The following is a 12,875-nucleotide window of genomic DNA, read 5'->3' on the forward strand; positions in this document are numbered from 1 at the left end:
CTTCATTAGCAGCCATCAATTTTGACTAAGTGCATGTTTAATAGGCCATTTTTAATATAGGCTGTGCTTGGCATAAGCATCACCTTATATCCACTCTACTCCCCATCAGAATCGGACAGTTTCTCAAGGAACGGCCCCTTTGTTTCAGATAACCTTTCAGCCCACCTTAAAAGTATGAACTCATTGTTGTGAGCTGCTTAGTCACAAAGTCATAAATCATTTCTGTCCTCCGCACTAAGCCTGATCAAACTGAATGGAAACTATTTAATCCAGTGATTAAAAAGGATTGAAAGAACATTGAACTGAGGAAATGTCTATCGAGCTGATTTGGTCAGACTCGAGGTACAGACTGTGTGGGTGGGAGAGCGGCCCGTCGGATAGAAAAACTGCCTCATAACTGATTTCACCCATAGATTGCATGTCCATCAACATCCGTGTGTCTGTGAGTAACACACTGACCCTCAACCACCTAATTTAACCACCTAATAAAGACATTATATCAGCCTCAATTTGTCAGAGAGTCCCTGCAGTGTTAGTTCTCAAGCTAAAACGTGGCTCAGTGGCAGAGCAGGGACGTCCTTCAATCATAGGATCGGTGGTTCGATCCCCGGCTCCGCTAGTCCATGTCAATGTGTCCTTGGGCAAGACACTTATCCCCAAATTGCTCTGTGTGGGTATTAATGTTAGTTACTTCTGATGGGCAGGTGGCATCTTGCAGGGTATCCCCTGTCATCAGTGTATGAATGGTGACATGTAATGCAACTTTCCCACACATGCCCCTCTTTGAATATCATTTCGATTCTGTTACTATTGGACCTCCCCATCACCACCATGAGCTAGATACTCCGAGAGGTTTCCATTAACCACATGTTGACTGTACTCCACCACCAAAGATGTAAATAAAGTCTACAAATATTATAACTGATGAAAATATGATTGCAATTTATATCTTATTTAAGTGCAGAATTATAGAAAGTGCAACATTTTGCACAATCGTGTCAGCACTCAAATGTACGCAAGTGTGCGCTGATTCTGTTGTCACCGAAGATCAAATCCCAAAAAAGAAACGTTGGTGAATGTCAGTCTTTGTGGGTTTTAAGAAGATATTTCGTCTCTACATCAGGTTGGTGAATCTGTTTTAAAATAGTTTTTTTTAGCCCAAATAGAGCAGCCAAGCAGAGATATTTGATACTAAATGGTTGTTTTCATTTATCACCTTGTCTTTTTTTATTAATTAATTAATTTGACATTTAAATCATTTTGCAGCTGAGGTGGTGGTGAGACACAATACAGAGAAATACTTACCGTACTACGGTTGCTTCACTCTGCTGAAGCTTTCAAGCCTTCTGAAGGTAAATTCAAAGGTTTATCAGAAGCAAAAAACAACTAAATCTTGTGATTGAATTGACCTACTTTTATTTCGGATTAAATAGGCCTCACCAAACTCCAACGAAGACACAAACCATTTATGCTGAAACCATCGCTTGTCATTTTGAACTACAGTGTTGAACCCTGTAAACATTACATATGACAACAGGCTTGTATTTCCCGAAAACAACTTGAAACTCTGTAACTTTCCGTGATGATTTGTGGTTTAAAAGCCTGAAAGAAAACACTCCTTTGGAAATCACAGCCTTCTCCTTGTGTCCTTGGTTCATCCCTCAAGGCTCTTCTTTGATTAAAAAGCTATTGTCGTTTTTTTGGGTTGTCCTTGACTCAAGAAAATCTATACTAGAGGATTGTGGTGATTAATAGAGAAGTTCATTTAATCTACAAATCTCTGTATATGCTTTTCATCTTTTTTTGTCTTAGAGAACAAAAATGGGACCTGCCAAAATGACTAATGACTCTCGTGAGTCACGTGACAAATTAGTTGCGTGACTAACGACAAAGTGACAAAATGTCAATGTTTACTTTTAGTTTCATACAGGACACAAACATGGGTCTCCTAGATGAAAGTCCTGTGTTTGTGGACTCTCTTGCTCTTCATACTAAGTGAGTTGCTCTGCTCATCTAATCATGACGGGGGTGGGTTTACATTTGAGTTAGTTGAAAGCACGGTGTGTCTGTTTCAGACGGCAATGGGCACTGACCAACTGCTATTTGACGAGTTGGGAGTGTGAATTGGTTGCACACGCACATGCACACGAAGCATAGCTCGTGAAGAAATTGTGGTTACATATCAAGTGCTGACGTTAATGCCAGCGTCTCACTGTTTTTAGCTGTCAATGTTCGAGCCGAATGTGAAAACATGTCAGTGGTTTCATTGTCGATCAGTAAAATGGACTTTCTGGATCGCTCTCATTAACTCAGTGAGACACCCATTCGCTGTCACTCACCATGCCGGAATATCAGAGAAAATTGGCACCTTTGCCCCGTCCCGATGCAGAGAGAATTTAAATGGTGTGATCAAACATTCATAGACCAGACACAAAGGTGGAGCAGGAGTTTAACATTCACTCCTTGTTCCTGTCGCCGTGCATGCTCAATCCCCGAGGCTGAACACTTTCTTCGTTTAAAAAACACAGCATAAGTGGTGATTGTTTTTTAAGCAGATCATCTTCTTTAATTAGAGGTAGTTCTAGCATTTTCAGGATCAAAAGATCCCTGTCAAATTGATGGTGATATCCAGGCATAATTACTCTAAAAAAAAAAAAACGTTGTGAAGATGGTGTCACACCAGTCTCACACCACATCAGATCACATCACATCACTCCTCTGTCTCACACCAGTGGTGATATAATGCTAGTGTCTGAAAAATGTAAACAAATATGAATTGTATTTTATTTGATGTGTATTATACCCACATTATTCACACTTCATGTATGAGGCAGTTTCAAAGTGCATGAAAAACATTCGCTACTTCAACACATTCTTTATATCCAAAGAAAGGGTTTAAAAATGAGAGGAACATAAAGCAGAAAAGTTAGAAAGCATCAAGTTTCTCCACATCATCCATCTTGATTATATAAAGCAGTTTGCTTCAGCATTGGTTACATTAAAGCAAACTGTTTTTTCCACAGAACAGTGGCCCAGCAAGTTGAAAACATACAGATTTGTGTGGCCACTCCGCAGTGACAATTTGTATCGATCTTGCTGAATTCGGTAAACAGCGAGCAGAGTTTATGTTTTAAAATCCAGACTACCTCAGAGTCTGATCCTTCTGCAGTTTATTCAGTTTACAAATTGAGTCAATCAAACGATGGTTAGAACAAACAGATCCTGTCACATATTATGTCAAATGCAGTTTTTACATAATGGTGCAGCTGATTTTAACATGTTTACAACATTCATGTTTGGATTTAGAGTTAAACGCCCTGTGCAGTAGCATAGATCAGATGCAGCACAGCAATACTCAACAGATATTTAGAGCTGCATTTAGGGTAATGAAAATCACAGTTGGAAGCAGAGTACATGAACAAGTCAAACTCGTGTTTAATCCAGTTGTCTGATTGTACAAATTCTTTAGATCACAAAACAGCACTCTGAGCATTTTTTTAAATTTTCTTTGGAGGTTTATTAATATGCGGTGCTCATCGTTGTTTCTGGCTGTTTTAAATGGTTCCCATAATCATCAGAGATCGGTAGCTCAGCATTATGAGCTGCAGTGACTCCAAACTGCAGTATCTTAATAGAGATCTCCGCTTGTGCTTGAATACACTCTCAATTCTGTGATTCAACTTTTAATGCAAAGCAAAGAGCAACATTCTGAACACTTAATATAATAAAACACAAAACATACAGGTATTCAGAGTAATCCGTAGAATAATTCGTTATAAATGTTACCTTGTATTATTCTGAGCCTACGAAAAATCCATGAGTGGTTTCTAGTAATGTGATGTCATGTACTGTAAGAGACCCAGTTCCCATAATCGGTCTGAGAGAGTAGACAAACCAGATTTATAGTTTTCTCTTCAGACAGAAAATGTTTGGCAAGATGAAAGCAAAGTTTTCATGTATGCTCAGTTGTGTTTTATTTATTTTAATTCAAAGTCCGAACACAACTGAAAAACCTCAAAAATACCTCTAGATGTCTAAATAAGTCAGTTTATAAGTAGTTTATACATTTTCACTGTTGGTCAAATTAAGACACTCAAAAATACAACCTGTGCATACAGCAGTGCCTTGTCATCCAATTTCCTGCATAATCTGTTTCTTTTGAGCATGTAAGCATACCTAATGGTTCAATCTGGATTGAGACTAACTTTATTGTAACTTGTTTAGCCTTCAATATGCACCTTTTCATTACCATACACACCCAGACTCGGCTTGTTGGCCTGACTTACAGTATACAGTAGCTTTTTTGCAGCAGAGAGTGAACATAACGAAGGTATAACAACAACAACAACAACAACAAAAAGCCCTATCCAACATCTACGCTGCACTGTACATCTAAAAGCAGCCCTGTTGACATGAGGAGGAAGCGCTGTGATGTTTGAAGGTAAGCCACAGCTGGCAATAACTTAACGCCTGTCTGTTCCGTGCTTGTCTCCATAATGAACCCACCTGGTGGACTTACCTGCATGTCAACACATTCAACACATCTGGCTATTGGCATTTCCCACTGGGTTAAGAGCAGGACACGATGGTGAGCGGCACGTAAATCACTGTAGAGGATGTAATCATCATGCAAAGCTGATCGCAAGAATCAGGTTTGCCTGGGGTGGCTAGAGACCACACACACACACACACACACACACACACACACACACACACACACACACACACACACACACACACACACACACATGTATCTGACAATCAATGTCTGCTCGTTTATTATTGATGCTCTTCATATCCCCCCATCCATCATTGGCCTGCACTGTATATTATGAAGCTGTCTCATGAAACATAAATGGATGTGGTGGGATTACAATAACATGCCTCTCTGACTTTGTCTCCTACAGTGAATCCTCATTGGTTGAGGGCTGAGCTGCTGCACCTGAATGGGTGGAAATAACTGAATACTAATACAGCATAATATCTGTCAGAGATCTCCAAAAGCCTCTTTAGCACTGAAGATATTAAGATGTGAATCATTCATTTCCCCCAATATAAAAACATAATTGAGACTTCTTTAGGACTTCCATTATTCATGTTCCTGCAAGCTGCGGTCTGATTCCAGATCGGCTGGGAATCCAAAGATCTGTGTAATTACAGTATGAGGAATGGCCGAACGATGCATCAGACAGAAGTGATTTTCCTTCCAAGGTTCTGTGTATTATTTTGCTCTTTGATTCTGCAGCTTTCCCTCCATGTCAGATACCTATAGATCACACAGCTACAGTATTGCTCTGCTATTACACAGCCTTACCTTCAATGGGTTTTCTTTTCAGAATAACAATGGACTCGTGGCTAGATTCCATTTTCCATTGCACCAAGTAAAGGTAAGAATAAAGGGAGTTTATTGTTTCCCACGCAGGCAGTGGGTTTAGCAGGTATTAGTCTAGTCTTATCAGTTGGAGGCACAAAGAGCTGGGGCTCTGGGGTGAGGAGGGGAGCAAACCTTAAGGGCAGCAACATGTGATCCTTCCCATCCTGACATCGTCGTGGGCCTCTGCAAGGAGGGCTGACATAGCAACAGTGGGATCTTTTGCCGTGACTGTGTGGTAAATGAAACGCCTTTAACGTGCTCTGCATCCAAAACTACCCATATGACAGAACTAAAAACAACTCCTTGTTTTTCATGCATTTTCTTACGAAAGTCCAGCAACACGAGGCAATTTCCATTCGTAACAACCATACAGTCTTTTTAAAAGAAACTCCACTCTTCATAGGAAACGAATGAGTCAGGTTTAGTCAACAAAAGTACTTCGTTGGGTTTAGGAAAAGTCAACATTGACTTCTTGTTTCCCACAGGGCACGAACGAGAGGCCGGTTTTTGTTGGACCTATCTGCCTCGCGTCCCACCCGCCCTGAGGGAGTTTTGCGGTGTATATTATGAATTGATTTCGTTAGATATCTACAAATTACAGCATCTTTATTCACGTAGGTTTAGCTGTGAACGCCGTGTGAGAAAAGCCTGAGGAAAACAACTATGAGTGTTGGAAGGACATGGAGTGTGAACTTTTGTCTCCTTCGCACCTGCTGAAGATGATCCACTGCCACCACAGCTGGTGAAGCAAGGGCCTCAATCAGGGCTTACATGTACATCGTGGTCTATTTTCGCTGGAGCAGCTTGCATCTCTAAAGCATTACACTCACCTGAATATGAATTTGCTATTTAATGAGTAATTATTGACTTTATCTATATGTACTTACATAAAACTAGTTTTCTTGTTTGATTTTATTAATCTTCTCTGAAGTCAGTGATCCAGGATAAGGAACGACTTGGTTTTCCTCCTGCTGATATTCAGGAAAGATAAGACAGGATGTGTACACTAATTAAAACAAGTAAAGCAAAGCAAAGTGTTTTTTTTTTCAAAACTTGTTTTACTTGTTAAACACAAAATAGAACTAAAACACTTTTAGTGGACTTTGGAACAGTGCCGGAGTCGTGCTACATCATGTCACGCCCAGATAGGACTTGCATGGCAGTAAAACAACATGCTAATTCAAACACACATCCAATGCTGCTGTTTCCTTTGGAGAGGACAATCATTAAACATGTTCAAATTGATTAGACACTGCATTAAAACAATAGAAAGTACGGACCTATGTTTCTGGATTTTTTATATTAGAGACTTCTCTTTCCTCAAAGTAATGGTCCATTCATCATAATCTGTTACCTCCTGCACAAAGGCACAGGTAGAGGGAAATATTGTCAACGTCATCCAAAAAGCTGTCCAGAGTTTCACTGTCTTTTTGATGAATGAGCCAATTTGATGGTCTGCTTGCGTATCAGTTTCTCTCTTGCTGCTGTCTGTCTTTGTTTTTACACGTATGTCTCTATTTTGTTGGTCTGTCTTTCCATCATCCTGCATACTGTCTTGGTGGTTTCCTGCCTGTCTTGTGCTCTGTTTGCATGTCTGCCCATAAGTCTGTCTTTGGTTCCCAAAAGAACAAGATCCCATGTCAAAGGAAATCACTTTGACAGGCTTTGAAAAGCTTTGAAATCCTCCGATCGACCCTCCTCTGCGTCTCCTTACTGCTGACCTTTCACATCTACAGTATCAGCACTTATTCTGTCACAACAGCATTTTTACCCTGCATCCTGTTTGGTTTTGTGTCAGAAAGATAAGAAAGAGGGAAAGAGACAAAAGCTACAAAGACACTACTTCAGCCCTTAACCAGAATTCATGGCTGCGGTTGGATAAGTAGACCTGAGACAGACGAGCCTCCAAATGGAGGGGAGATGGGGGCAGGTTCCTGCTGAACAGCCCTTTTCTGGATGAATACATTTGATCTGAGGGCTTATTTCATTCATGTCCTGAATCCTGGACACTCTAATAGGAAGTGTCACAACTGTCATACACCTGAATGGACCAGTCGTTTTGGGTGCTGCAGCTAACGCAGCTCCTCAGAACTACTGTCATTCAACAGTTTTTGAAAAAAATGAAGATAGAAAAGATATCTAGAAAAAGAAACCCTCCACAATCTTTCTACTGGAAATTGTAATAACTTTGTCCTGAACCTACTTTTTAACAGAAGGCAATTCATGACGCTTTGGAGGTTTACTGTTTTAATATCCAGTCAGTTGTCTGTGGTTATTACTGGCCACCCACCTTGTTATATTTTTTTAAAATTTCAAGTGCTGTGAGAGTTAAAAACTTTACAAGAACTAAAAGGAATAATACTTTTCAACATCTTAGCTAGCTAGCACGAAGTGTACACCCTTGCACCATTCAAATCAACCGATGGGATGCTTATAGGGGCCCTAGCCATCAGGCCCACCTCACGACCGGAAAGTTCAGGTTAAACGCGTGCACACAATACACACATGGTTTGTCGGTCCAGAGCCAAAAGTGCGGTAAGGCCAGTTCTGCTGTGCCCCACGAAGCAGAAACGGGCGAGCAGCTTCAGGCAGAAAGACAAGGTTACACACATTACAAAGCAATATGTAGTGATGATGAAAGATTGCAAAAAATGTCATGAAGTAGACGAAGTTTGCCATTATTGTATCTGAAATAGAGAAAAGCTTATAACTTCCTACAGCAGAGCCCGTGGGGCTCTGCTGTAGGAAGTTTTAAGGAAGTATTAGGAAGTTTTTTTTTAAGGAAGTTTTAGGAAGTATTAACTCTGTAACAAAACAATCTGATGAAAACCTGTCAATCTTTCTGCCTGATTCATGCTAAATACATATTTTAGTCATGTTCATGTTGAGAGGCATTAACAGTATTGTTCACCACAGTCAGGGGCTGCAACTCAGGGAGAAGTGTTCACAGAATGGTCATGCTGTTTCAGTGATTCTGTCGGTGACACCTCGAGGCATCCGAATCGCTCAGCGTGCCTGTGCATGGGCTTTCCTGGCTTCTGGCTAAAAATATGATGAAATAGCCGGTGGATGCAATTACAAGGAAGTCAAAAGGCTTGTGCTGAAAAAAGCAATATCAAGTATGTGGAGTAAAAGAGGTTGAGCGAATGTGAGAGGCTGCCGGTTTGACTGCAAGGCAAGTCTTTGCAATTTCATATGGATAGATTCCCAGGAACTTTAACACAACTGATGAATATTTTACTTTTCAATTTCTTGAAATGTCTTGTCTCAAATGTCATGGCCCTGTTGAGCTTTCTGTAGGGAGATGTCTACCAATGATCGTGCACTCTAATTATAAGCAAGTCAAGTCTATTTTACTGAACCACTTAAAAGTCACATGTTAAATTCAAGCAGGTGAACCAAGTTTTGACGCCATATTTATTTATTTGATGACTCATTCATTTCAGTGTTAAACATACAGTACGGAAATGTGTTTTATGTTTTATGTATTTATCATGAACTGTTTAAAATGGTCTAGTTAAATGTATGGATGCTTTTACTTCCAAATTTGCAAAGGAAGTAACGTACTTTATCAGAATCCTTAGTTTTTTGTCATTAGGTTTAATTATATGTCGATGCGAGGTGTCATGTGCAGAAGGCATTTGCTTTAAAAAAAAGGTTTTTCTTACATTTGCGAGTCAATTGTTTGTTTCAAGTATTGGAACTATTAATTAACACAGTAGCTACAACATTTAACTATCAAAATAACATAAACTATCAAATAACATTTAACTATCAAAAACAGTCAGCACAGTGCAGGAAATAGAAACATATTTGAAATGTACAATAAGATATGGAATATAGGATATGGAATAAAGTGCACACAAAAACAGATAACAGGACCGTAAACCAAGTGAAGTGTATGAATGTTAAAAGTGACGAGTGTGTTTAAATAAAGAGACAGTGACGAGTGTGTTTAAATAGAGAGACAGGGATGTGCGGGGGAGAGACCAGAAGGAAAGAGACCAGAAGGAAATTGTCCTGGGGATGCCAGAGTCAGTGGGGGACCCGGGCTCTGTTAATGAGCCCGACTGCCGACGGGAAGAAACTGTTTGTGTGGCGTGAGGTCTTAGTTCTGATGGACCGCAGCCTCCTGCCAGATGGAAGGGGCACAAATAGATCATGTCCAGGGTGGGAGGGGTCGGCAACAATCTTTCGTGCTCGCTTCATGGTTCTTAATGTGAACAAGTCTTGGAGGGAATGCAGATTGCAGCCAATCACCTTCTCAGCAGAGCGGATGATGCGCTGCAGTCTGCCCTTGTCCTTTGCAGTGGCTGCAGCGTACCAGACCGTGATGGAGGAGCAGAGGATGGACTCGATGATGGCCCTGTAGAAATGCACCATCATTGTCTTTGGCAGGTTGAATTTCTTCAGCTGCCTCAGGAAGTACATCCTCTGCTGAGCCTTCTTGGTGATGGAGCTGATGTTGAGCTCCCACTTGAGGTCCTGGGATATGATGGAGCCCAGGAAGCGGAAGGACTCCACCACGTCGATGGGGGAGCCACACAGGGTGATCGGGGCTGGTGGGCTCTGTTTTTTAAAAAGCCTGTTTACCAGGCTTGATGAGGAGCATCTTCCTCTCGCTCTGTACTGTACCGGTCTTAAAGATATAAAGTACAATCATTTGTCTTGACAAGCATCCTCCTAAAATTGCCCTTGAGTCAAACATTGATTCCCTTCCAGTCATGGGATGTTAATGTGTATCTTATGACTTGGACTGGCTATATGTAAGAACAACATCTACTCAGGATAAGAAGCATAATGCTGGGATGAATAAGTATTAAAGATCAATATTGTAATCACACACACTTAATCTGTCTCAGCCAGGTTTTCTATTGAGCTTTTTAAAATCTTAGTGGGACGAAGATTAATTAAATAAAGGATTAAATGTGCTATGTGTAAGATCTTGCCACATGCTCCAAACAAATAGGGGTCAGTTTCACCTTTACCACTGTCTGTTAGTGCTGCCCACGGGGAGTTGGAGCAGTCGGCCGGGATCAGACCCCAAAAGCCAGGTGACTTTGCCTGGAAGAGAGTGGAGACAGCTCTGGCGGGGCAGCTCTACTTTTTCGTCCTCTCATGTTGGACTGAGGGCAGACCGGATGATCAAGAGACTGAATGCTCATTTTAGTCGATTTCTGCAACGTAATACATAGACGTCTTCACTGTTACTTCTTCACATAGTTGATAATGTTTGTCAATTTTCTGAATGTTTTTAACCAAAATGTTGGCCATATTTTACAAATTCTACATTCAATCAATTCTGAAAAACAGTTGGAAAGTCAAAGGATCTGTTGGTCCAATTATGCTTATATGTGAGCTCCGAATTGTTCATGGGTGCTCAGACCACTGTTTTGTAAACCCCTCTGTTTTCATGCTTATCAGAACCTCCTGGGGTAGGCAATGATTAATCTGCCAGCCCACGGTGAGAACTTATCTGTTTTTCTTCGGGGGTCATTTCTTATCTTGTATGATGGTGGTGTTCTGATTCACAAGGGCCTGCCGAGGACAAGTATAACACGAGAATAAGTCCAGTTTGATCAAACGTTTAGCGGTCTCTTTAACACAAACATTCTTTTAAGTTCTTCTGTTTGGATCATATATCGACAACATTTATGTCTGAAGCACTTTCATTCTATGAATAGATTTAAAAAATTGAGAACATGCTGTGAAAATCAACCCAATATTGTGGATGATCTGTCGTTATGCATGTTTAATTTGAAGTAATTGTGTACATCTACTAAGCTCTTGGAGATTATATATGTAATTACGTTCTATCAAGTCCATATTGGGAAAAATATTTAAGCCCCATTTGAATATAAATTAATACAATGGTCAACCAATCAACCAATCAACCAATGGAAAGAGTATCGGTATATTGAATGTATGAACCTTATAAGTAATTTCAGGAATACTCTATCTATCTGTCTATCTATCTATTTCAAATATGATTTCTTTCTTATTTTCTCCTTCAATTTATTCATTAGAATTACTGAATAATTAGAATCCTGATCCAGGCTCCATATCAGCTGATGTCGTAACACACTGTATATCTGTGTATATATCCTGCACTAACGTTACACCACCGCTTTGATGACAAGCTTAACAATCCCTAAAACTACTGCAGTGCACAGGGAATTGCATGTTCCAAATTGGAGAAATTAATAAAATATCTACAAAATTCTATATCCTACGATTACCATAGATTACATTGAATCAATCTTGAAACACTATTGCACAAAGTAAGCTAAATCTACAGCTAATGTAGGCATAGCTACATGTTGCAAAATGCTACCTTATGCTACCAAGAAAGATTCACTTGACATGAAGCGTCTGTCTGTGTCTCAATCCACTCGACCATCAAATACGCAGGCTGTGCAACAAACTTGTCAAGTAATCAGCTGTTGTCCTCGGTTCATCTCATTAGCTAAGTAGCTGTTGTGACATTGTTGTCAATTTCATCAATAGCACCTTTGAAAATTCTCAAAATAACAATTCTGCTTATTCAAAGGTTTAACTGCAGGACACAATATGTGTATGATGTCGTAAACATCCATATAATTTTACACAGTGAAGGTCAAACGTCCAAGTTAAGTAACAATCAGCAGACAAATAATTTGGAGTCGAGGGTGATCTTGATGTCGATGAAAAATAGTAAAATATACATTTTAAATATGCATGGATTCAGTTTTTATCACTAATTAAAACAGATAATAGACAGAGGATCTATACACCATTTACAGATTACATTTATATGCACACCCTGAGCCATTTTAAAATGGTTGATCTATTTAGCGCATCCACACAGTAGCTCAGTCAGTGGTCTATCACAGCAAAACAAAAACAACTGAACTGTACAAACTGAGTAATTAAAGTTCATTTCACGCATCTGCAGTTTGTGATCCAGCAGACACCGAGGCATTAATCATAATTAGTTGCGATGCTCAGATGCCCTCCAGACCGATCAATCAACAGGCCACCTCTGGCCCTGACGCCAAGCTGCAGAGTGCTGTCTGCACAGGTCATGAGCTGTCGGCCGCCACTTTGATGAGTCTAAAGCCACCAGCAGAAAGAAAAGGGCAGCAAGGACTGCCACCAACCTTTTCCACCCAGGCAACCACCTGTTCAAAAACCTTCCTCTGGGAGACAGGACCCGTCCGTAAAGACCAAGACCACCTGTTGTCTCAGAAGCTTCATGCCAAGAGCTGCCACCTAACTGCCACCTAGTGCTCCAAGATTTCACTCAGTGCAAGCCAACACATCTCTGCCAGTTAGCCATGTTACAGTCAAGGCCTATCACATGCCATGAATTATTATCCCTTTTGAGAAGAGCCTCGTATAACTTACTGTACAGCATCTTCACTAATATGTGTATCATTCATCTCCATGTGAAATGGCTGCTAATGTAACAGCCCCAGGTGTGAGGCTTATAGTCAAAATATATGTTCGTGCTGGAAAGAAC

At 40.3% G+C, this 12,875-nt stretch overlaps 1 protein-coding gene across 1 annotated transcript in view; it reads left to right on the forward strand.

Moving 5' to 3' along the window:
* LOC306776071 (ceruloplasmin-like) overlaps window positions 1-12,640 on the forward strand; it is a gene marked incomplete at both ends in the record, with an annotated part of 30,350 nt that extends 17,710 nt beyond the window's left edge. Inside the window, one exon of the mRNA XM_079266656.1 lies at window positions 12,389-12,640. Within this exon, the coding sequence (XP_079122782.1) occupies window positions 12,389-12,640 (252 nt within the window). The remainder of the gene's footprint in view (window positions 1-12,388) is intronic.
* Between the last annotated feature and the right edge of the window lie 235 nt (window positions 12,641-12,875).

This window comes from Melanostigma gelatinosum (assembly GCF_949748355.1).
Source record: "Melanostigma gelatinosum genome assembly, chromosome: 4".
NCBI classification, from domain to species: domain Eukaryota; kingdom Metazoa; phylum Chordata; class Actinopteri; order Perciformes; family Zoarcidae; genus Melanostigma; species Melanostigma gelatinosum.